This window comes from Cupressus sempervirens, chromosome 1, assembly GCF_028749045.1.
Source record: "Cupressus sempervirens isolate cs-2001-9-10 chromosome 1, ASM2874904v1, whole genome shotgun sequence".
In the NCBI taxonomy this organism is placed as follows: Eukaryota; Viridiplantae; Streptophyta; class Pinopsida; order Cupressales; family Cupressaceae; genus Cupressus; species Cupressus sempervirens.
Genome location: NC_143118.1, coordinates 621,634,449 through 621,660,380, shown reverse-complemented (window position 1 = coordinate 621,660,380; position 25,932 = coordinate 621,634,449). Strand labels below are relative to the sequence as shown.

General features: G+C 39.5%; 1 protein-coding gene across 4 annotated transcripts in view; it reads right to left on the bottom strand.

Annotated features, from left to right (window-relative positions):
- The window catches only part of CCB4 (cofactor assembly of complex C), a 232,252-nt gene that overhangs the window by 2,105 nt on the left and 204,215 nt on the right, over nucleotides 1-25,932 (bottom strand). Inside the window, exon 8 of one of the 4 annotated variants that reach the window (XM_089832879.1) lies at nucleotides 5,851-5,916. The exons of the other annotated variants lie outside the window; for them this stretch is intronic. Coding sequence (XP_089689005.1) covers nucleotides 5,872-5,916 — 45 coding nt within the window. The 3' untranslated portion in view covers nucleotides 5,851-5,871. The remainder of the gene's footprint in view (nucleotides 1-5,850; nucleotides 5,917-25,932) is intronic. 4 annotated transcript variants of the gene reach the window in all.

The following is a 25,932-nucleotide window of genomic DNA, read 5'->3' as shown; positions in this document are numbered from 1 at the left end:
AGTTCTTTGGTGCATTCCCCCACAAACTTAGGTTCTAGGGCCATCATTGGGAAAGTGGGAACCACATGAATACTGCTTCTTTTGATTCGAAGTATGCCTTCTTGAGTTGAAGAGTTCATTTTAACATGAAAATTCCACTAAGTATAGGTGTTCAAAGTATGGATTAGATACAGGTGTTCAAAGTATGGATTAGATACTTATTGAACACCTTGGAAAGCTGGAAATGTTTAGGACAACTTGTATTTTGGACAAAAATGGCCAAAATCGAGTTTAAGACGATGGATTGCATGTGGGCAAAATGAGGCTTTTGTCTTGGGTGATCAAGAATGCAAGTTGGAATCATATGGATATGTACAAAATGAGAGTTTGGGCATTTAAAAATGTGAGTTTTTACCCAAATCAAGTTCTCTAGATGTCATTGCATTTGGCAAAAACTCATCATTGTACATGATGTAAAACATGAAATCGGGTTCAGAGGATGTAATTGTATGTGTTAGAGAATGGAGTTTGAAAAATAGATGAAGTATAAATTGGGATGAAAGATGAAAGCATGTATATGCACTTGCATTCTTCGGTGGAAATCCTTAACTTTCTTCCAAAACCAAATCAAAACAAACAACAAAGAAGAAAGAAAAGCTCATAACAAAACAAAAACTTACCTCTTGCTTTTGGCTCAAGCATGACAAACTTCAAGATATCCCTTCACATACAATTTCGTTTTTAGAGTGTGGGAGGATTTTTAAGCATTTGGAATGAGAAGATTTGAACTTATTTAAAGACAAAACACAAAAGATATGGCATGCCTTTAAACAAATGGACAAAAATGAGCCAAATAATGCAATAATGTAGAAAAATAAGAAACATAAGAAAAGTTGAATGCTTCTACTTACTTGGAGCTCAATCAGCCAAAAAATGGAGGAAAGAGAAGTTGAAATGAACAAGTCTTCTTCGAAATTGAGTTCTCCAAGTGCAAACGCATGCAACAACTTAATAGCATTTGACCAATTCAAAGTTGCAAATGGTAATATCCAAGGTCAAATACATAGGTGTTTTTGCATGTAGATATCAAAAAGCAAGCTCTCAAACCCTTCAAACGCAAAAAGTTTTGCCGAACTGTAAAATTTTTGGATGTTTTTGGATAAAAATGTGCCCTCCAAATTCATCATCATGAGCTGTTTCTGATGTTCTTGGTAAAAAATGTGATCTTGACATGCCTTTACATGCATTCATTTACAAAAACGTGCCCCTAAAACTCAAAAACATGAGCTGGAAACACACTTTTCTAGGTGTTTTTGAGCAACATGTCCTTTTGTTGCATATGTATGAGGTATTTTTGGAGAAAAACAACAAAAACGTGGTCTAGGATAGCATTTGCATGCATTCAAATGCATAGTCAGACTCTATAGATGCATTTTCTTGTATTATTCTCCCTTGGAATGCCAACGTTTTGGCTAGATATGCATTTCAAACTCTCCACATGCAAAGACATTATTTTTCCCCTTGTATTTGTAAATGTATGTAAGTCGGACTCTAGGAAGGAGATTACATTGAACATTGGAAAGAGGATGTATGTGTTGGGTGCAAATTGCACTCTTCCAGCTCCATTACATATTTAAAATATGCAATAGATGTCATGCCTTGGGCGTTTTTGGCTTCAAAGTGTAAAATCGAGGTCTTGGGCATTCATCAACATTTAGTGCAAAATCGACCTCTCCAAGGCCCATTACATGTAAAAAACTTTGGCTGGAAATGCATTTTACATGCAAATCTGACTCTTGGAAGTCCATTACATGTTTAAAAATACACTTTTTAAATTTGCCTAAGTCCACAACTTGACTTCCTAGAGCAAATCGCATTCTCTATGTGGTATTATAACATCTTTTGCATGTAGCAAGGACTTTTCATGTAAATCGGACACTTAGAAGTCCATTACATATTTAAAATGACTTGTTTTACATTTTCCTTGCCCAATCTTTTCCATTCAAGTGTAAAATCGCACTCTATAGATGCAATTGCATGTTTTATTTTCGGCCTCAAGTGCAAATCGCACTCTCCAAGTGCATTTGCATGTGTTGAAAAAATGATTTGACTTTAAATACATTTGTATTGGACAAGGTAAATCTCACTCTCTAGATGCATTTGCATGTTTTAGTCATTTGCATTTTTGCATGCAAGAAGTAAATATAAATCTATAGATGCAATTGCATGTAACGTATTAAAAAAAAAGACATGTTATTGAGTTGAGCAACTTAAGTGACCTATTTAGCACATGTCCAATTGATTATTGAGTAAAAATCACTCTAAATGCCAAAAAATAGAATATTTACACTATATAGTTTACATATTGTTTATATATTTATTTAAAAGTAACATTTACTTAAATACTTTTAATAAAACATTAAAGCAAATCTCAACATTAATTAGGCTATATAGTGCATTATAGTCACTTAAGTGAAAAATTAAAAAGTAACTCAACATGAAAATATAACATGAAGTGCATTATAGTCAATAAATTTAAGTGATAAAAACATAACATAAAGTGAATTTATGTTATATTTTTCAAAAAGTGAAACTCAACTATGAAATATAACATCCATATTTTAAACATGCGATTGTACCTAGAGAGACCACTTTTTGGGCACTTAAATGATCTATCTTTTGACTACTAACTCTGATTAAGCCCTAAGATATACCAAATCGAAAGAAAAATTAAAAGAAAGAGATTGAACGAAACAGTAAGCTTAAAGCAAACTAAACAAACACTCAAAAATGCAAATAAGGTTTTTGAAGGCTTCAAAACTCAAGTATAGGCTTAATAAAATGAAAAATGAAGAGAACTTGACAAAAGCATTCACTATGCAAATTGGGGTCGATTGGTTGATCAATGTTGGCCAATTAAATAATGAATTGTCTTAGAGATGAGATAAGATAAGATCATAATATTAATTCCACAAGAAACCAACAAGGTTTATGGGACTGAGCATACAAACAGAAGGGCTGGCCAAAGCAGAAGCACCAAATAGTAACTGAGAAGAAACAAAAGCAAGAAACAAAGCAAGAGAGAAGACGAGGTAAAGACTACGGGTCCTTCCTTGTCACAAACAAATTAGTAATAGAGGGGTAAACCAATGAACAAAACTAAGTTTAAAATGTTTTGTACTGTTACCTCCATTTTGTGGTGACAAAATGCACAAGAACATAACAGATAGGGCCATCCCTTCCCTACAAAAATTCTTCTTGTATTCCTATTGCATCAAAGATAATTTATAGAGAATGATTGAGAATCTAGTTTGATTGAACTGTTGGTTGACAAGGTGCATGGTTTTATCAGTTGACATGGACTTTCTTGATCCATTTAACATATTCATAAGCATGTATGCCATTGTGGATGTATCTAAGCCAATCTTCAATTCAACCAAAACCAGGTCACCTCAAAGAATTTGAACTCAACTTTATCCCTTGAAGTTCGAATTGTAGACATGCAATGTCCCAATCATTTTCAAACAAGAAGACATATATGGGGACACATATACAAAAACTAAATGATATCTAGCAATTTTTCATATGGTTAATAAAGACATAAATCATCATCGACAACACATTATTGAAAGATAGAAATTATTAGTTTTTTAAAAATGCATTTTTTGGTTAATAGTGAAGGTAATATAATTAAATATGCTTAAATTAACAAACTAGAGCAGCAATCTTGTAATGGTTGCTGAAACAAGAAATATTCGACTTCAAATAATGTTAGCGACTTCCTCAATGACATTTTCAAATTCATTATTGAGCTTGAACTCTACAAAGAAATTGTTGTGGCTTAAAGTGAAGCGATCATTAATGATATGTGTTATTATCACCACCAAATGAAGTACAACTAATGCTGATAGCTTATCACTTATTAGTACCCACTATGGGGCATGATTCCATGGAGAAAAGTATTACGATTTGTCAAAGAATAATGAAGAGATCCAAACCTTTGCTTCCATGCCCCAACCTAAGCCCAGACCTAAATCTAACTTCCTGTTAGCTTGTATGGTATCTCATGAGCTAATTATCCTTGCAAGGTGGCACATTTAAGGGGGCGCACTTGTGTGCCACCTTTAATTAGATAGAACCTATTTCAAATTATTATTTTTGAGAGCACATTTGGGTTGGCCGACCTACTCCATTTGCATTGTTAGATTTTCATATAAATATCAACTTGCTAGTAGGTCATAATCATCAATGAACTTTGCTCATACTTGCCATTGAGATTCCTATTTGATTCAATTGGCATTTGCAGATTTGGGGGTGAGATTCTCTCTCTAGTCTGATATGTCTCCAATTAGGCAAAGTCTCTTAGAAACCTAATTGGACTAATAGATTTGAATTGTCCTTCCTAGCAGATCAGCGATATCATCTCTTGTTTGGTTTTGCATTCATACTTGCGAGGTTTTTCACACCATCACCCCATTGCAAATGGGGACCCTCTCTTTTTGCAAGTAGGTCTAGGTGGTACAGAAAACTTGGCAACAATTCAGAATTTTGCAAGCCTTTCTAACCAAGTTGTCTAAATTTTTGAAAAAATAGCAGAAAATTGGCGAAGTGTGGAGCCAGAAAGGTTGAGCCAATGTCTAAGTACTTAGTAAACCTTAAAATTGCCGAAGCAGAACTGCTATGAAGGTTAAATAAAGAACTATTGTTAAATTTAAAATGCCATTCCCCCTTTCAATAATACTGATACTTCAAGGAGAGAATTCCATCTTCTCAGGTGGCAAGGTTGCCACTTTGAGGAGTGGAATCCACCTTCTCATCTAGCAATTGACATATCAAGGATGGAGTCCACCTAGCCATGTGGAAAGGGAAAAAATTAACCTTTATTAGATGAAGGATGCAAGTCAACTTGATGAATTTAATGGAGGGAGGGAGAAAAACAGTACGAGAGGGAGAAAGTAAAAAAAATCAACCAATCACAAAGCCCCTTTGTCATGTTCAAATGGCCTTGAAGAGGCTAAAAGTTTCACTTTAGATGCAAAATCATGGGCTCTACTTTGAACTTGCAAACCCTATATCAAACGAATACTACTTCAACCAATTACCAAAGCCTTTAAAGAGAAACATGTGGGCCTAATTTGCAAACTCTAGGCCTAGGTTCGATCTGTTGGAACCTTAACTTTTTGCAATATCTAATGTTCCAGATTCATTATCAGGAAGCAAATCATCTTCATACAATCACGTGCATCATCTGTGATCAAGTAGAGACTTCTATCTCCTACTTCCCAAAAAAGTTGTTGATACTTATGCCAAGTGGTGGATCTCCAGGTATGTATGCGGTTTAGAATTTGTAGTTGTGGAACAATGAGGAAAAGGATCTTCTCAATATAGAAGAGATTTCTAATTTATTAAACAAAGAGTATCAGAAATATGTGCAGAAAAATGGTACACTTTTTTTCTCAACCTACAAGAATAAACATATTAATGGATCATTTCCTATTCAGAAAATGTTTGAGAATCTGATGATAATTATCAGGATGGTGATGTGTCCGATGAGCACATACGCTGTGATCAAGGAGTTATGCTTGGAAATGATTTTAAAAATTATTTAAATCTCTCTGATAATAATGTTCATGTAAATTATGAGAAAATGTTTCCCAAACGCGAATCATTTTTCACTCCAATTTGTGAAGTAGAACTGCATTCAAAATATAAAAATGAAGTAGAATTGCATACTGTATAGGAGGAACCTTCAGCAAATAACCTTAATGAAAATATTGATACTGTTAATGAAGCGCATGAAAATCCATTCAGCAAAGTTAAGCATTATGATACACCAGATATATCTTGTGTGATGAATGCAGGAAAGCTTACATGGAGGTATGCCAAAATTCTCTATATTCCCGAATCCATTATTTGAAGAAGCAGAAATAAGTATGCCTGAAAGTAATTTAAATTTTTCAGAGACAGTATATACAGAGACCATAGGAGAAATATGACAGTAATAAGTGGCGATGTAATTAAAACAGATAAAAAGTATTTTTGCAAAATACTCCTGAAAATGATATATGTTAAGAGTCAGAAGATGAAGATATAACGCCAAAAACAAAATACAATATAATGCATATAATAATAGTTACGAATTTTGTAAAAAATAGTGGACTCCACTTTGGATAATCTGGCTCAAGAGCCAAATGTTTCAAAAGAAAAAGCTTATAAAGAAAATTTACCAAAGAGGAAGCAAAATCAGAGAATGAGTTTCAAGATGAAATTGGTAATCGAGTTTATGACATTGAGTATTTTGAGCATTTTTGTGTAAATAACAATCTGGTGAGATCTAGATGTGACAATAACGTCGATTTCAAAACCTTTTCATAAGAAAAGAAGTGTAATGAGCATAGAATGCATTGGAGAAATAATTGCAAAGTCAAAGGATTTAGAGACAAATATCAAGGAGACCATAGATATCATCATTCTTTTTCAGATTAGGTGACATCAATGGGATGCATTGGTAAAAGAATATCATCAAACAGTGGCGAAGAGGAATGCAACAAGTGATATAAGGAATAGGGAGGATGATAGTTACAGAAAGTTCATATTGCTACATGATCAGAATCAGGTGTTTGACAGAGTAAAGAATTGGCATTCCTTTTGGGGGACATGGGTCCACCCAATCAAGTTCTCATATGACAAATAATATAATGCTATATAGTCTGCTTCTCCAGAGATAATTGGAATCTAGGCAATGGCATGGAATACAGGCATTGGAATAAGCAGTTTTGGTCTTTGAATTGAGTCGTTTGGACTTCTCTAGAGTTATACCGATGAAGTTTTTAATATCAGAGAAATGTACCACAATAACATGAAGAACCAAGATGGGAGAACAATCAAATAACATACTCTGATAAGTTGCACAAAGGATGATACCAACTCTGAGCCAATCCACACCTGAGCCTCATCAAATTCTCCATGTCTGGATAATAGTCACAATAAATAACTCCAACCTGTATTATTGGTTCATCTTAACATACAATCTGCCTACTAGAAGTGGACGAATCCTGATCAACGCTGGCACTATCATTACTGACAATCTCCTCAATGGTCATATGTGAATGTTGAGTTGTGACTAAAGCGTGCCAATTCTAATTTCTGATTTAGCTCAACAATCTGATTTTCTTCTTCATGGAATGCCACTAAAGTAGGCTCTGGGGTGTCCTTGGCATTCACGAGCTCATACGTGCATGCATCTAACTCTGCTTCCTCATCCTCAATACTTCTAAGTAAATTAGTGCAAGGACAAAGAGATGATCATGATCTGAAAGAAGGTGTAGGTAATCGGATTTCATAGTTTTCAGCCCTTCTTGGATTATTAACAGCTGTAGAAATTCTTCTTAAAGTCCCCTTGGTTTTCCCTTAATCTGTTCCTTCCAAAGATGATTATCAAACATCCCATATATGTCATCAAAGGGTGATAAAGCTGCAATAATCTTAATTTCAGTTACTTTCATTTGACTCTCCAAATAAAGTGAGCTAGTAGGTGTAGGAAAGAAATCGAATGTAAATGAGGTGGGAGAATGTTTTTCATCGAACATAACGACATAATAAATGTCACCTGGATGTGTAAAGGAACTAGGGGCAGCACTATGCTCAAAAAAAATTCAGTCCAAGCAGAATCCATACATGTAGAGACCATTAAATCTGGATCAGAATCAACATCAACACTCACAAAAAATGTTTAGTCCTCATTATTGGCTGATTGGACCATTTTCTGCAATGCATTATCAACATTCCATAAAGAGCACTAGTGTCGGCAGCCCCGCATGAAACCTCTACTTCCCTACTACCAATCAATAGACCTCCACCATGTTTGTTAGCCGACTGGATGGTTCTAGCGGTATTTTGTATTCTGTAGCCGATGGTCCGGCGATGTTTCTGTAGCCGACAATCCGGCGGTGTTTCTGTAGCCGACGGTCCGACGATGTTTCTATAGCCGACAATCCGGCGGTGTTTCTGTAGCCGACGGTCCGGCGATGTTTCTGTAGCCGACGGTCCGGCGGTGTTTCTTCAGTATTCCATAGCCGACAGTCCGGCAGTGTTTCTTCGGTTGTAACGGATAGAATAATTGTGGCCGACGGACTCCTTCGGGAAGGTTCGGCAGTAGTATTTATATCCCGTCTGGGATCATTGTAAATCATTTCACTTACTATTGCGAATATTATGCTAGTGTTCTGCTGTTACTTTCTGTATGCGTTCATTTACTTTACCTGTACGGTAAACAATTTGGCGCCGTTGCCTTATGAATCTGGAAGGTGGGAGGAATGAAGATTAATGCCAAATCAGCTTAACAAGGATTGAAATAAGGCGAAGGGAAAAGATGGAATCCGTATTGCGCAAGAGAATTTAATTCTAGCACAGCAAGCCGAACGCCGACGAAGATTTCAAAGGATCGCCGACGAAAACCGAAGTGCGGAAGCATTGTTGGAGGAGACTCGTCAGCGGGTGGAATTGGTGGAAGAAGCACGGGAGGAGTTCTTGAATTTGTGTTCGCCGAGGGAAGAAAATTCAGACGGGAGAGCATCAACTCGCACGGCTCGCAGTGTCGACGGAGCAGCACGAGCGTGGAGTGACCTCTTCGTCCAGGATAGACTTCCGCGGGAAACAATTTCGGAGGATCCTCCGTCTTCACCAAGGGTTGTAGCTGTAGACACCTCCGGTGTGGGAGTGCAGACTGCCGGTGTGGGAGTGCCGACTGCCGGTGTGGGAGTTCAGCCTGCCGGTGTGGAAGTGCCGACCACTGTAGGAGTGCAGACCTCCAGAGTTATGGCGGGACCCAAAGAAAAATTACCAAAATTTGAAGGCGATGGTACAGCCGACCCCCTCCGACATTGTAAGACATGTGAGACGATCTGGCGGGCAAATGGAATCATAGATGCCGACGAATGGGCCAAGCAATTTCCGGCAACCCTACGGGGTGTCGCGATTGATTGGTTTTCGGATATGGATCCGCAGAAGCTGGATACATGGGATAACATTAAAAAGGAGTTTTTGGCGGAATTTAAACTCTTATGGGATGATAATGAAATCGTAGCGGAAATTTTCAATACCAAGCAAGGGAAGCACGAAACTGTCCGTGTCTACGCCAGGAGATTGAAAGACTTAATAAACAAAATGGAAAGCAAGCCAGCGGATGGGTTGCAGAAAAGGTGGTTTGTGGACGGCCTCCGCTCGAAGTTGCGGAGGAAAATGAAAATTGTGCCACCGTCATCATATGTGGACGCGTATAACAGAGCACTGGACCTTGAAAGTAAGCAGAAGACAAAGAAGAAGAAAACTAGCTCCTCTGATTCTGATGACGACGAGCCTGCCGCAGATGATAGTAGCGACGACGAAGGCAGCAACAAGAAGGTTCGTGCCCTACAGAAGGATATGGTTCGCATGATGAAGGAATTTAAAAACATGTAGAAGGAGCCCAAAGGCAGTGAGCTGTGGTGCACAGAGTGTAAGACAGACGGCCATACTAAAGGATCGTGTCCAACGAACCAATTCTGTGACATTTGTCAGATCATGGGCCATTCGACAAAGGAGTGCCCCTTTAACATGAAGACAAGAGGACCTCCGCAGGTGTTTCTCACACAGGAGGCTTCCCCATCGGGTAGTAGCGGAAACATGAATACTGCCGGTGCTACATTTGGAGGATACAGGAATAATAGCAGAGGGCAATATAACAACAATGCAACCAATAACAATAATAATGGGAGCCGAAGTCGAACCTAGTATGATGCAAACGGACGGCCGATCGTTAAATGCCGAGCATGTAATTTGTGGGGTCATTTTGCACGGGATTGTACAGCGGCAAACACACCGAAATTATTATGCAGATGGTGCGGACCCGGCGATCACGAAGATTCCAAGTGTCCAAAGGCTGGAGTAAACTTGATCACTGTTGGCACGGATGTAGAGGAGGTTCTGGCAATTACACGGAGGCAAGCGGAGGAAAAGAGAAAAGTGGGGGAAGTGCAGGCGGACATTGCAAAGGCATCGTCGGCGGGAACATCTCAGTTGAAGGACATCACCGACACCTTGGCAAAGAACTTCGCAGAACAAAGCATTGTACGATAGATCTTACAAATGGAGATACCGGTCAAGATAAGTGACCTTCTCACAATGCCCCAGTTACGGACGGCTATTCTGAATCATACACCGTTTTCGAAAGCATCAGAGGACACAGGAAGGAATAGTAGGGAAGTAATGACAACAGACCCAATGCTGCTGGCACTCACCTCCGGACGGCATCCAGCGGTCGTCGAGATGGGGATTTTGGGAAATGTTTTGACAGAGACAATTGTTGACGGAGGGTCCGGCGTGAATGTGTTGCCGGAGGATACTTGGAAGAAGTTGGGAAAGCCGACGCTGTGGCCACCTGCATTTCAGTTGCTCACGGCAGACCAACATGGAATCAAACCGTTGGGAATTCTGAAAGCGCAACCGGTAACAATTGGTACGCAACCATTTTTATTGGATTTTGTGGTCATTCCATTAAAACGAAAAGGCTATGATGCTATTCTGGGATGGGATTGGTTGGTGCAAGCAAAAGTACAACATGATTGGAAACGCAATACCCTATTAATGGAGCGCGGAGGCAAAAGATTCATAATTGACCTACATACGCAAATGGTCGGCGAGGAGGCAGCATTGTCAAATTCTGACAGTGAAGGCGAAAGTGATGACGAAGGACAGAGGAGAATGGAACCGGATGAAGGAGGAGTATTGAGACTTGACGGAGGATTGAATGACGACGACCTGGACTCGGTTAATGGCCTTTACCACTGGCAGATAGAAGACTACGAACTCTTTCCGAGTTGCAATATGCTAAGGGTCGACGAAGATGAGAAAAAGGAGGAAAATGAATGTCCGGAGGAATGCAAGGAAGTGGAAGAAGGAAAAGTTGCCATGGCTGAAGCTGAGGGGAAGAACAAACAGTCTGAACACAGAAAAATGAAAAATCCCACTGTCCGGTACATGGTGAATGGACTGCGCGGAAAGAAAAGGTTACACCGCAGCGTAAGATTAGTGGAAGGGCACCGACAGCAAGGAAATAATCTAGTTGCGCGACGACCGCATGCACAGTGGGCGACGAAGGTGGCACAGAACAGACGTAAGGTGTACAACGGTCGGAATGAAATCAAAGTGAAAAAGTTTAAGGCCAGATGGGTTGGACCATATCAGATTCGGAAGGTCGGCGACAATGGAGCGATCAGATTATCAACCCTGGACAGGCAGAAGGTACCTCCGACAGTCAATAGATCCAAATTCAAAATATATGGAGCTAGGAAGACTCCATCGCTGTCACAAGATGGCCAGCTGACTCCATTGTCGTTGCAGAATGATGATGCCTGGAGGCAAAATGGAGGTACCTCTATCATTTGATGTGTAGTGAAAAAAAAAAAAAAAAAAAAAAATTGAAAAAAAAAAAAATTTGAAAAAGGCCCCGCGGGAAAGTCAGACCCCGCAGGCAGCACCTGCCGGAGGCCCCGAGGGAAAGTCAGACCCCGCGGGCAGCACCTGCCGGAGGCCCCGCGGGCAACACCTGCCGGAGGTCTCGTGGACAAACCAAACGAAGGCCCGGACAAACCAAACGGAGGCCCCGCGGATGGACAAAAGCCCCGCGGGCAAAGTCTGTTCGCGGGTGGACAAAAGCCCCGCGGGCAATCTATCCACGGGCTTCAAATTTCCTTGTCCGCGGAGTTCGGAATGTAGCACGTGAATAAAACGAAGGCAGAACGGGAGGAGAATGAAGTTTAGTTTGCACGGATATGAAAGACTCTGTCTGCGGAAGCAGCTTAAGCTGCGGAGTTCCTTTCCTGACCGCGGGTTTGGCTTTGCGACATTTTTCTTTTCCCATAACACCGAGGAAGCTGATCGGCAAGGTTGGAAATCCTGCAGTTCCTTGATGCATAGTTCCCGATACCACTTGCTGCTCCGTTTCACTCTATTGCATATTCTTTTCCTCCCCCCCGGGGTGAGACCTTCTGTAACGGGCGGAAGAGGCAAAACTATAATTAAAAAATTAAAAAAAAAAAAAAACGACGACAAAATCAAGTTGTTCAGAATGAGTGACAGATGATGCCAAAGGTAAGGGGACACATCCGTGGTTACCAGAAAGAGTGCAGAATCGGCAGATAATGACAGAAATGCTGCCCCTCGACCCCGCCGGGGGCGTTGCCCCCTGGACCCCCAGTCATGGCGGATATCAGTCGTGGGAGTCTGACCAGTTGAGAAGAGTTGAAGTTGCTGCAGGCATGGACTTTCTGTGTACCAAAGGCAGTGGGAGCAGGTGTTGGCTGTGAGGCTGTCTTGGTGGATGCGTAGAGAGCTCGGGAGGAGCTGATCATCCGGTTGGAGGCAGTGCAGCGACACTTGGCTTAGGGTACCGAGGAATTGAAAACAGAGAAAGTAGCACAGGTGGCTATCAAGGTCAGCTTGAGGAGACAGTGTTGTGTTAGCAAAGGCTATAGGCACGGGACGAAGGTGACAGTGATGTGTCGGAAGCAGATTTCTCTTGTTGTAGTCACTCTGTAAATGTATTGTTTGTTAATTTGTCTCGGATATTTTGTCAGTCGTCAGGAGACGACTTTTCTTTTTGGGGGGATGGTGTTAGCCGACTGGATGGTTCCAGCGGTATTTTGTATTCTGTAGCCGACGGTTCGGCGATGTTTCTGTAGCCGATGGTCCGATGATGTTTTTGTAGCCGACAATCCGGCGGTGTTTCTGTAGCCGACGGTCCGACGATGTTTCTGTAGCTGACGGTCCGGCGGTGTTTCTTCGGTATTCCGTAGCCGACGGTCCGGCGGTAAATAGTTTGTAACGGATAGAATAATTGTGGCCAACGGACTCCTTCGGGAAGGTTCAGCAGTAGTATTTATATCCCGTCTGGGATCATTGTAAATCATTTCACTTACTATTGCGAATATTATGCTACTGTTCTGCTGTTACTTTCTGTATGCGTTCATTTACTTTACCTGTACGGTAAACAATGTTTAACATCTTCTGCATGATCATGCAAAGGCTGCAAATCAGTGGTGTAGTTGGTTTCTTTTATTTTCAAGACCACCTGTAAGCTAATTATTGTCCGCTAAAAACTCTTCATCCAATTTTTTGGAACAATGTTTTGTAAGAAGATCTTGGGCCAATTCATAGAACTTCTTTGCCACAATATCCTTGTTGTGAAGCTTTGGATAAAAGTCCATATAATCAATGAAAGGTAAGTCTTTCTGAACCTATGGTGGGAGTTTGTTATATTTTTCATACATGTCGAGGATTTCATCCCTTATATCGGGTTGGAAGTTTTGGGTTAACTACTGCTATAGCTTAACAATGTCTTTTCTGATCTTTCCCAAGCCCTATATTTTTTGCATTGTGAGATACTACTTTGGGACCTCCAATAATGCTGCTCAAATCTAAATGTAATGCTGCTCATCTTATTTTCAAGAGTTTTTCACAAACATTTCAGGCTGAAGAATTCACTAATTATGAATTTAGACTTTGAATATCAAACACAAGAATACCGGACATTCATTTACTCAAATGCTTGTCCCAAATAAAATCAATCAGAGATTAGAAACCAACTACTGAAGCAATTCTGATTAGAAGGGAAATTATGTCAAACACTAGTGGACTATAGAGATTCCAGAATTCTCAGCTTTCTAGTTTTTAGGTTCAGATTTATCTTCGTGCCGTAAAAGATGCAGCAATTTATCAAACACTTCACCAGCTGACAATTTATTCCTTTGGTATAGTTTAGTTAGACACTCTTCATGCTACATATAGAAGTATTTCTCTTCCTCTTTGAGTTAAAGTTTCACTTGGCTAAATTTTGCACAGTTGAATTTGCAATCTGGTAAGTAATTAATCACGGTGTGCTGCCCAATTGCAAAATCTGGATGTTCTCAAAAGTTAACACCCGCTACAGGATATTAAGGAATGAGAACATATTTCAATTTGGAAGTTCAAAATAGGCCTGTAAACTAATGCTAGCTAATCTTGGAATGATCTGCAAGTTTGTATTTCCGAGATTGACAATGGTTGGGTCTGATGACAAACTCATCCCCTCTGTTTCAACTCGATCTGCAAACTAAAGATAATGTTGTATGGCCTTGCCTACGAATTGCTATAGATCTGAAGCTTCTTGAAACAACATAAAGTATGCTTCCCCAAACCATAATCTGCTATACGATGCAATCTTGGTTGTGTACAGTAGCAGGTTTGTCTTCCAGGCAGCCTCATGTCACATAATCAGTCTCAGAATTTAGCTGGGAAGAATCATTTCCTTCATGTGACCAATCTGCAAGCACTATGGCTGTCATTCAAGACCAACAAGAAATAAAACACAAATTTGGTGGTACATGATTAATACTGAGTTTTCTACAAATTCACATCAACTAATAATGTCCCAAATCTGTACCTGTGTAATTTTTTTGCTTCAGAACTTGAAGAATGGGTACAACTTGAGCAGACCTGCTCCAAGGAGGCATGTGAGCTGTGATTGCTTAATACTAGAACTGCTTCCAAAACTCCCTTCAATGGCTGGACAAGTCATGCAACCTTGGACTATACTGCAGTATAGCCAGTCAAGCTTGGTCTCCATATGTTTTCTGTACCTCGTGGCTTCTGAAACAGCACCTGCATTGACAGTCAATCTCCTCACCCGTCCAATGTACAATGCTTCTACAACAACTCAAGTTGTCGTTCACAGTGCACTCCCATCACAATTCAAACCAAACTCCAATAAATTTAAAGACTTCTTCAATCTTTACTATTCCTGGCACTATAGTTTCTCTGATAAAAATAGGCACAACTTATAATATTACAGTCACCAAATGTCTGCCCAGATATTATCATCGGGCCCAGATTTATATTCATTGCACCAACAATATGTATTTCTCCCAAAAGGTCACGAATAATCACATATTAGGCCCCTGATTTTAATACTATTACTTGAATAATATAAAAGTGACACTTAATATTTTTATTGGTCCAACAATACTTCAATATAAGTTTCCGCCTGATGAAGTCATTTCTTATCATATAAATTGGGTCCAATAAAAAATATATATTAACTTGGCCTTTTAATACATATGTTGTATCCGATTCAACTTGTATTTGCTCTCTTTAATATAACTGGCCCAAAAATATTAAAATAAAGAACCATTATAAGATAAGATAAGATAATAATATTAATGTCCAACAAAAAACCAAAAAGGTTTATGGGACTGAGCATACAAAAAAAAAGAGCCGACCACACCAAAAAGTTAGAAACACCAAAATGGTGTTAGAAAAGAAACAAAACTAGATAGAAGACCAAGAAACACAAGGTAAGGACTATGAATCCTTCCTTGGTACAAAGTAATAAAAAACAAAAGGATATAACCGTGGACGATTCAAAGTCCCAGATCTTCGCTTAGACCCGCTGGAGGATTGCCGCTGCCTGAAAAGACTGGTACAATGCTTGACTGATCTAGGAGTAGTGCTGGAAAGCCTTTTAACACCCCATGACAGAGACAAGGGGGAGTAAAAGTCGGTAATGAGCTGGTTAGAGGTGTGGATCTGAGATGTAGCTAATTGAAGAGTATGCTCACAATGTTGGGTGGCCTCCCGAAGATAAAGTGCAAGACACCACTGATCAACATAATTGAAGAACTCTGAAAGAGAGAAACAATCCCTGAAAAGACAATAAAATCTCCCTCTGATCTCATAGTAGATAGGGCTATGAAATAAGAAATGGATCTCAGACTCAAACTTTGCCAAAGTACACAATCTACAAACTAGATCCTCTCCGTCCATATGATGATTAGTCCAAATCCAAAGACAATGAGAACCAACTCTGAAGGGGCCCAGAGAGAGTCGAAGGGAACGACACCAACATCGATAGAGATAAGTAGGCCACACAATAATACCATTTTGAATCTCAAGAAAATGCTCTACATAAAATGCTATCTTAGGACGTAATCCCCTAGGAGGATTACTCCAAGTAGTGATAATGTACTGTCTGTAGATAACCTGTCTAACACAGTCGTTCAACTCCAAACAAGAGGGGAGGAGATGAGCAGAAGCATTCGGTGAGAATTGGTAAGGAGGGAGACGATCAATGTCAATCCCAATCGAACCCAACAGAGAGGTGGCAAGGGCATACCAACAACAAGATCTAGTGGTAGTGTCGGATCTCCCATTTTGAAGAGAAGAACAGTATGCAAGATGAGAGTATCTATGATGGTCAACATTAGAGTCCATGGAACCTTGAAGCTGATGGAGAAACCAAATCAAGTCAAAAAAGGTTGAAAGCCTAAAAGGATGAGCTCCAAACTCGGTTAAAACAATACTGTGGGGGCTGAGTTTGTGACATTTGATGATGCGCTGTAAAAATAATGTCCAAACACGCTCAATAGAAGCCCAATCAAAAGTAAGAAGAGAAGGCCCCCAAACCATTGAGCCATAAAGAATAGTCAGTCTGACCAAGGAGTCCAAGAGGGACAACTTGGATGAAATATCCTAAAAATGATGCCTGAAACACTACTCTCAATCATGGCCAGAGACCTCATACCCGTACTAATCCTAGATTGAATAGCTGGTCTCAAATTGAAGTGGTGTCCTGAAAACTTAACTCCAAGATATATGTATGAAGAAGTGATCTCAACATCCTGTCCCTGGAAAAAGAAATAAAGATGAGAGGTCTTCAAGCAATTAAAGATCATCACACGAGTCTTGGCTAGATTAACTACAAGCTAATGCTGATCATAGAAAGAGGCCAGAACATCAAGGAGTCTCTATAAACTATTTGGAGAAGAGGCCAGGAGACAACATCATCTGCAAAAAGGAGAATGGATATCAACACTTAATGCAAATAACAACCGTCACTAGGATGAGAGGAGCTCACAAGAAAATCCTTGACCTCGTTAATATACAATCCGAACAGAGTAGGAGAAAGAGGGCAACCCTGCTTCACACCAATGGTGCTCTGAATCGGATCAGAGAAACCCTCTGGAGTCCTGAGCCTTCTAGTCACCTTCTCGTACAACCACATAATAGCAGTCAAAAGCATATCTGAGATCCCAATCTTACTAAGTCTCTAAAATAAGGCCATCCTAGTAACAGAATCAAAAGCCTTACAAAAATCCACAAAACAGCAGTAGACTTTCTCAGAGCGATGCCTAGCCTCCTCAATAATAGCCCGCAGAGTGAAGATATGATCCATAGTCTGATAGTCAGTATGAAAATCAGCCTGCCCTTTAGCTCTGCAACCTCTCCTGTCCAACTCTCCAGATAACATGGTGTTTAGAGCATAGCGTAAAGTTTGGAAAAGGCATGTCCGACATGATAGTTCTATAGTTACCTAGGTCCAAAGAAGGTCTAGACTTATGGATAGGATAAATCACATGCCTCGACCATGTCTCTGAGAAATCCAGTGCAAACTACTCTATTAAAGAGTGTAGGAAGATATGAACCAAGAACTGAAGCACCAAGTTTGAAAAGTTCTACTTGGAAACCATTCTCATCCACAACTCTAGTACATTTCATGGATCTGTTGGCCTCAAAGATACAAGAAGAAGTGAATAGATGAAAGTAAGGAGGTAGAATGGAATGAAGGGAAGGCTGACCTGGAATGTCATACAATGAAATGGTATGGGAAGTCAAAGAGTGGAAGTCAAGGATGGACGACGAGGGGAACACCAAGGGAAAAGGGTGTGTTAAAAACTCTGAGGATTTTGGATAAGCATGGAGCAAAGGGATCTGCACTGAGAAGAAGCAAAAGAACACTTCTTATGGCGAAGGAAATGAAGATAAGAAACACGTAAGTAGACGAAGTCAGGGGAGTGAGTCTTAAAGGCAGAATGAACAGATCAATGAAAAGATTTACAATCATCATCAAACCATTTATTCATAGGACAAGTATTTTGGTGCTTAGATCTAAGAAGAGGGGGGCAGTGAGGAATGGATAGGAGAGCAGACTCCCGTATGGCAGAAGCAAGTAAGTCAAACATGACTGAGACAACCTGTGCGTCAGTAAAACCTAGCAAGTATTGGGAGTCTTCTAAGATGATAGGAAAAAACCTCACCATCACCCTCGGAATAGCAAAATCTAGGAGTGCAAACATTGGTTGACTGGATGGAGGAGGGCTATAGGGAAGGTGCTAAACGGGAAGAAGAGCGAATATCAATGCTAAGGAGAGCATGGTCAGCAAAGGGGAGGCGAGAAATGGTGAAATGGTAAATGAAGGGAATGAAGGAAGAAGAGGTGATGAGATAGTCCACAACACTTGCACCACCACAGTGAGGCCAACAGGTAAAGAGATGGGAGCTCGGGTAAAAGGATAACCCATTCAAAAGCAATAAACCAAAAGATTCACATAGCTGAAGGAGGTGATGACCATAAAAAGAAAGAGGACCAGAAGCATCATCTGATGTACATTGGAGTCCCATATTGATCGGATCTAACTCAGAAGTACAGATCGAATTTGAGCCATAGTCATGTATAGGAGGCTGGAGGTCCCTGGTGCATGCATTGAAGTCTTCGAGAATAATGATATCACCCATGGCAATAAACTATGAGATACTCTCCTGAAGGTCACCAAAAGGGTCACCATTCTCAGAATCATTAATATCATAAGGAGAAGAGGTCGGTGGAAAATAGAAAACTGCGAGAAAGATGTCCCTCTGTCGGTGATTATGATGCCCGATACGGACCCATATGAATCTGGCAAAGGCATCAGAGTGAACCACTGAAGTCAACCTGAAAATGTCATCTCTAATCAAACAAGCAACTCCACCTGACCCACAAACCCCACTAGAAGTACAGACCTCTTCTCTGCAAACTGACAACCACTGGTAACCCGGATACCTTGGAAGAGGGCACATGGGACTCTCGTGAGTCTCAGTAATGGTCAAAATATTAGTGGACCCCACCACATAGTGAAAGAGACCAGGTAATGACCATAAAGATCCATTACCATTCCAATAGTTGACAAGAAGAGAAGGAAATTTCCTCTTGTTAGACTACTGCCAAAACTGTCATGTAGTTTTGGAGGTCATTCTCTCAACCCACCCAGTAGGAGAAGAATCATGAACCAGAACTCTAAGATTCCTAATAGCAGCCCACTGTCCCGCCCACCTAGCCTCTGTCGCAATTCCCAGTGCATGTTCTAGCTCTATAACATGTGCCTTAGTGAGATCTTAATCAAGATATATAACTTCTTCAAATCAATGATTCCATTTGCCAAAGTATTTATGTTTTCAAACTTTAGTGGAAGCAAGTGTTAAATGTGCGATGCTATGAAATAATAAATATTGAATTTTAAAAAAGATTCCTCAAGAACAGGTGCCAGCCTGATAAACAACACGACAAATATATTAAGTTTGATGCACTTATATAGGAAGGATACTATTGTAGTATTCTACAGTATTGAAGGTTTTGTCTCCATGTGTTCAGACTTATAATTCTGTTAACTACAATGTTTTTTTTGTTTATTTCCTCGGGTAAACTTTTACCAAACAAGTAGTATAAATATCTTGTTACTGTTATTTTAGAACTACATATGTTTATTACTACAACTATATATTTGTAACTTAGTTTTGATGAAACCTCTCACAATAACCAACAGGATAGTATGTTTGATGCTTTGATACCACTGTAATATCCCTAATTGGATATTTTCCCAAAACCCATAACAGAATCTCATAATTTTAAACAAATATATTCATGCGATGATTTTTCATATCTTACCAACAAAACCCCACCAAAGAGCCAAATCAAATAAATCTCAAAGTACATTTCCAAAAATAATGTTTCATTGAAGTTCTTCAACATACTAATCATAAATTCAACGATAGATACAATAACTACAACTAGATAGGATAACAAGAAAAATGAACCAGGAATACAATGAGAAAACACTTGTGCGATATCTCCAATTGACAATGGCTTTTCGATCACTGCCCAAGCTTAAGGGTTTTTCATCTTCTCATGTGTTGAAAGATGGAGCTTTTAGAAATAACTATTGAATAGAGAAAGTGAAATCCAAATCACAAAACCAAGCATGCTGGAAGTGAGCTCCTTCCTTTTTTAAGAACAAACTGGTGACTTTTTGCATTCCCCATTCTGTTTCTTTATTTCCTTTTTTACAATAATACTTTTCCCCCACTTATGGAAATAAAGTGTCCATAGATAATAAAGTGGCATTAACAGTATGAGCTTAAGATTTAAAGCAGAGTAACGTGAATCACCACAATTCGGGCGATTCGGCGTTCTGACTAAGGTCGAGCAATTCATGGTGAGTCAGTGAATCGGCTCACCAATTTTTGGGTTAGAAATTGCCAAAATCATGATTCACGGCAATTCACTAAAAATCACCCAAAATCGCCTTAAATCAGCTCGAAAAATTGGCCGTGGCAAGCATAGATTTGTAATTTAAAAACATAAAAATTAAAACATCTTTTTAATGTTTTATTGTGTCTTTCCTCTTTCTTATAACCCTAAAGAGCCTTCTAATTGTTTAGTATGAGAAGAAGACAGGAAAAGTGAGAGAGAAGAAGAGAAAAGAGAAACCATAGGTTTGCAAACATCAAGAAAGAAAAGCATCAAGGAGATCAAGAATTAGTTTGGGGAGGCCATAAGATTGCATTGGGAACTTTAAGAAGCCAATAGCAACACTCCTCAGCTCATTTGCAAGAGGCAAGTGTTGATTGTTTTTTGTATGTTAAGTGTATTTTCCATTCTTTTGTCAATTCTTTTTCATTTATAAATCTTGAATGTCTTTTAGTTTCTACATTTTTTTACTAAATTGCAAGGTGCAATCTTGCAAACCCTACAATTGGTCTTAACTTTTTATAACAAATTGCAAACATCTATTTGATTTTACATTGTACTATTTGCTCAAAAATAATGTAGGGTTTGCTGTTTATTTTTAGTTTAAGTTTGTAATGGATTTTTCTTATTGCAGCAGCCTTAGCTTTCATTTCCATAATGCCTAAAAAGGATGACGCTTAAATCTATAGTGCAAAATTTCCTGGAAGAACAAAATATCAAACAAAATGTTTCTTTTGTAAAGAAATAAACTTAGGAGGCATCTATAGATTCAAATATCATATTGCAGAGATTCCCGAACATGATATTACCCCATGCACTAAACAAACTGCTGAGGCAAAAAGAAAATGTTATATGGCATTAGAGGCTTTGGAACAAGAGAAGTTAAATAAGAAAAGACAACTTGAACTATTAGGTGCTATTGGCTCCCACACATCCTCATCCGCATCTATAGGTTGCATTGGAGAGGGTTCTTCTAGGCCTCCCTTTTGTCCTAGTGCTATTGCCAACAATTAGGTGCTACTGGCTCCACACATCCTCATCTGCATTGGTAGGTTGCATTGGAGAAGGTTCTTTTAGGCCTCCCTTTCGTCCGAATGCTTGTCCTAGTGCTAATCATTCTTATACTGAGCCTGAGCATATTATATTTTAGCCTAGAGTGCAGAAGTCCAGATTGGATAGTCACTTTGTGCCACGCACTACTCCTGGCTCACACCCCTTGCTTGGGAGCATGGGTAGTTTGAACAAGGAGATTCATGATGCTGCCAAAAAACAAATTTGCAAGTTTTGGTACTTTTGCAACATTCCATCTATTGCAACGAGGTAATTATTTCTTTTTTATTTTCTCTCTTTTTTAATTATTTAATATTTCTACTTGTGTAATCATATATTCATATTTGACATTACATAATGATTTGTTATCTAAATTTCTAATCATAATCTATTTGTGATAGGACTCCTTATTGGCAAGGCATGATAGATGTCGTAACTATTTGTGGTCCAGGCTTTAAAGCCCCTATTGAGGCTGAGTTGAGTGGCTACCTCTTAGATGAAATGGTAGAGGACATGAAGTTTGAGCTAGCCGGCCACCAAAAGGAATGGACCATAAAGAGTTGCACCATCATGACTGATGATTGGATAGATAGGAGGGGAAGATTACTCCTCAATTTTCTTGTTTCCTATGGAGGTGATTGATCATTCTACTTTCCTACATGCTAATTTAATTTTGATTTTTCATTGCTAATTTGTTGATTGTTAATTTGTTGATGGTCCATGAATCATAATCATGATAATTAAATGTTTCACTCTATTTCAATTTTGCAGGATCCACCATGTTCATCAAATCTATTGATACTTCATCTCAAGTCAAAAATGCCACATGCTTGTCTGAGGTTATTGAGGAAGTCATAGTAGAGGTGGGGGAAGAACATGTGATGCAGGTGGTGATGGATAATGCAGCAAGTTATGTTGCTGCAGGTAAACTTTTAAGTTTTAAGTTTAATAGTTTAACTTATCAAATTTTGAACTTTTCTAATTTTTAGTTTCTTAACATGTGTAAAATTCTAATTAATTTTAAAATTGCTACATGCAAACTATTAATAGAGAGGCATCTCACTATATTTTGAACTCCTTGTGCCGCACATTGCCTTGACCTCATGTTGGAGTATATTGGTGAGATTGAGTAGATAAAATCATGTGTCGAAAGGGCAAAAAGTATATGCAAGTTTATATACAATCATGCATTTGTCCTCGCCATAGTGAAGAAATACACGAAAAATAGGGAGTTAGCTCGTCCGAGTATCATGAAGTTTGCCTCGAATTTCATCACATTGATGTCCTTGATGACATCAAGGGAAGTACTGAGGCACATGATTGTTGGGGAGGAGTTTGTTTCTTCTTCCTATGCTATGACCACCGCAGGTATAGATGTGGGAAAATTCCTCTTCGATGAGGATGGTTTTTGGGCACCTACTCAAGAAATAATCAAGGTAAATTTTTTACAATTTAACATTTAATATTGTTATTATTATTTAATTTTAATGATTTAGCTTTATAATTTAGTTTTGACTCAATTTTTTTTACATATTATATGCAAATCAGTGAGCCCCTTGTATCTCTCCTACAAACTGCTGATGGGGAGAAGCCCTCTATAGGCTACAAATATGAGGGCATGGATAGGGCCAAGGAGGCCATTAGAGCCCAATATGCAGGAGTGTCAGAGAAGTATGGCCTCATTTGGGACATTATTGATAAGAGATGACAAAATCAGCTCCATAGGCTCATCCATGCAGCTGCCTATTACCTTAATCAAGCATATCGTTTCCTTCCTAACTTCAGGGCAGATGAGGAGGTTCTTAACGGCCTATACATAGTCATGCAAAGGTTGAGTCCTGATGGTAGTGCCACAACTGCAACTATTGAGCTGGACAAATTCAATAATAAGGAGGAGCCACTTTTCTCTAGTAGGATGGCCATAGAGGCTCACACATCACTACAACCAGGTAAAAACAATATATTCTTAAAGTTAATTCATAATTGTTACGACTTATGCATTTAAATGAGACTAATTGTTTTTCTTTTCCCTCATTTTAAATAGATGGTGGCAAATGTTTGGGCAATCAACCCCAAATCTTTAGAAGATTGCCATCCGTAATTTGGGTCAGCCGAGCAATGCTTTTGGATGTGAGTGCAGTTGGTCCATGTTTGAGCATATCCACTCGAAGAGGCGAAATAGGTTGTCTGTATAGAGGTTGAATGGTCTTGTATTTGTTCATTACAACCACCGCCTTAAAAACCAGACAGATTTTGGCCACGGACTCCTCTCCGATCATTCTAGAGGAGATTGATCCAAAGTCAAAGTGGCTTATAAAGGATACAGATGCAACAATCTTCATTGAGGAAGACCATGAATGGATTGACCAAGTAGATAGAGAGGCAGATGCTGTGGCCATGGCAGAGGAGGCTAAAGCACGTTCAAGCACTAGCAGACGTACATTTGCACACATAGAGCATGCCACAGATACAGGCCCTAGTGATACTTGTGCAGCCATCTCACATGTGACTTCTGTACCCATTCGCACAACTCCCAAACTTCATTGTACGACTGTATTTCAAACCGTATGGACACCTCAATCAATACCGTACGACCATCTTACTCCATACTGCATGACCATCTCCACTCATCATCCTTAGGCCGTACGGCTATAGTCTTTCTGATCTGAACTATACAGACTACCTAAGGCATAGAGAAAGACTACCCAAAGCATTGAGGGAGAACTACCTAAAACACTGGCTACCCGAAGCATTGAGGAAGACTATCGAAGCATTGAAAAGAACTACCCGAACCATTGAGGAAGACTACCGAAGCATTAAAAAGGACTACCCAAAGCACTGAGGAAGAATACCTGAAGCATAAAGAAAGACTACCTAAAGCACTGAGGGAGAACTACCTGAAGCACTGGCTACTTGGAGCATTGAGGAAGACTACCTAAAGCATAAAGACAGAGTACCCAAAGCACTGAGGGAGAACTACCTAAAGCACTACCTACCCGAAGCATTGAAAAAGACTACCTGAAGCAATGAGGAAGACTACCCGAAGCATTAGGAAAGACTAATCAAAGCACAAAGGGAGAACTACCTGAAGCACTGAGGGATTCTACCTAGAGCACACAACTAGACTACCTGAAGCACATGACAAGACTACCTAAAGCATACTACGAGATGTTGTTGGAAAGATGGAAAAGAAAGTGACAAAGAAAACAACATGCAACGGGCTACAGCAAAAATTCCCTACCTGGAGCATCATAAGGCAACTCTAGAACGAAACATTATAGTGGTATCAGAGCTAGTGATCTTGCCAGCCTGCTAGGATGATTGAGAGATTTTGGTATTTGGATCATACTATGGTTTCGAAAAACGATGGAAAGTGGTGGTTGAAGGCACTACAAAAAGATTGGCAAAGAGCTCAACGAGGGTGTTGATCTTCCATCAGAAATATTGGAAGTATATTTGTGTAAGATGGACCAATTACCTTCAAAATTTATATAAAGAATCCTCTTGCTGATTAAGGATGCTTTAAGTCAACCTAGGCTTTTGAGACACCATGACAAGGAAAAAAGGTTGGCAATTGCTACATTTCTCAGTGAGGTCTTGAGAATTCCGGTTCCTAAAGCACCGTGTGACGATAACACCATGATAGAGATATTTCATTTGGTAGTTGATAGCTTTCAAAGTCTTGATGACTTCAGTAGTGACCCTTTTGGTAGATCTACAATGTTGGAGAGTTGTGCAAATGTGAAACTAAGTAACCTCCTCTTAGATCTTGAATTGCAAAATTTGGTCCATGATATGTTTCATCACTTCTTGGTCACCATCATGGAAGATCATGATACTAAGATTTCAGTTGCTATGGAGAGTCTTATGATTTCGTGCATTAAAGAGATGGATGAAATATCCCAGCCCATCATATCTATGTTATGGGTTGTTCGTAATCTAGAATGTATCCCCTCTATAGCAGCATATAGATTGGTCAATAATATTTTTCAAGCATTGTGAAGAAAAACTAATATCTCATTTGCACAAGTGGGAGAAAATGGATGACAATGATAAGGGTGATGTATTACGTGAGGAGAATGAAGGCATGATTATAGGGTTGCTCCAGGAGGATTTGCTAAATCTTTCTACTACACCAACATGGAAGAACACCAAAAAAATGAAGATGTTGCTTACATGGATCTTGTGAAGAGATGGACGGATCAAGTTGTGCTCATCATTGAAGTTGTGCCCAAGATTGTGTCCGTCGCCAAGGCACTATCTGTCATGGAAGTTTTATCAATTGCCAAGGTTGTGTCCATCATAGAAGTCTGTTGTTGAGGCTCAATTTGTCATCCCCGACGTTGTGTCCGTCGTCAAGGTCGTGCTTGCTACTGAGATTGTATACCTGTCGCCGAAGTTATGTCCATTATCGTGGTCATGTCCATCGCAAGGTTGTATATATGTCTCCATAGTTATGTATGTTGCTATCAATTGCCAAGGTTGTGTCCATCATAGAAGTTGTGTCTATTGTTGAGGCTCAATTTGTCATCCTCGACGCTATGTCCATC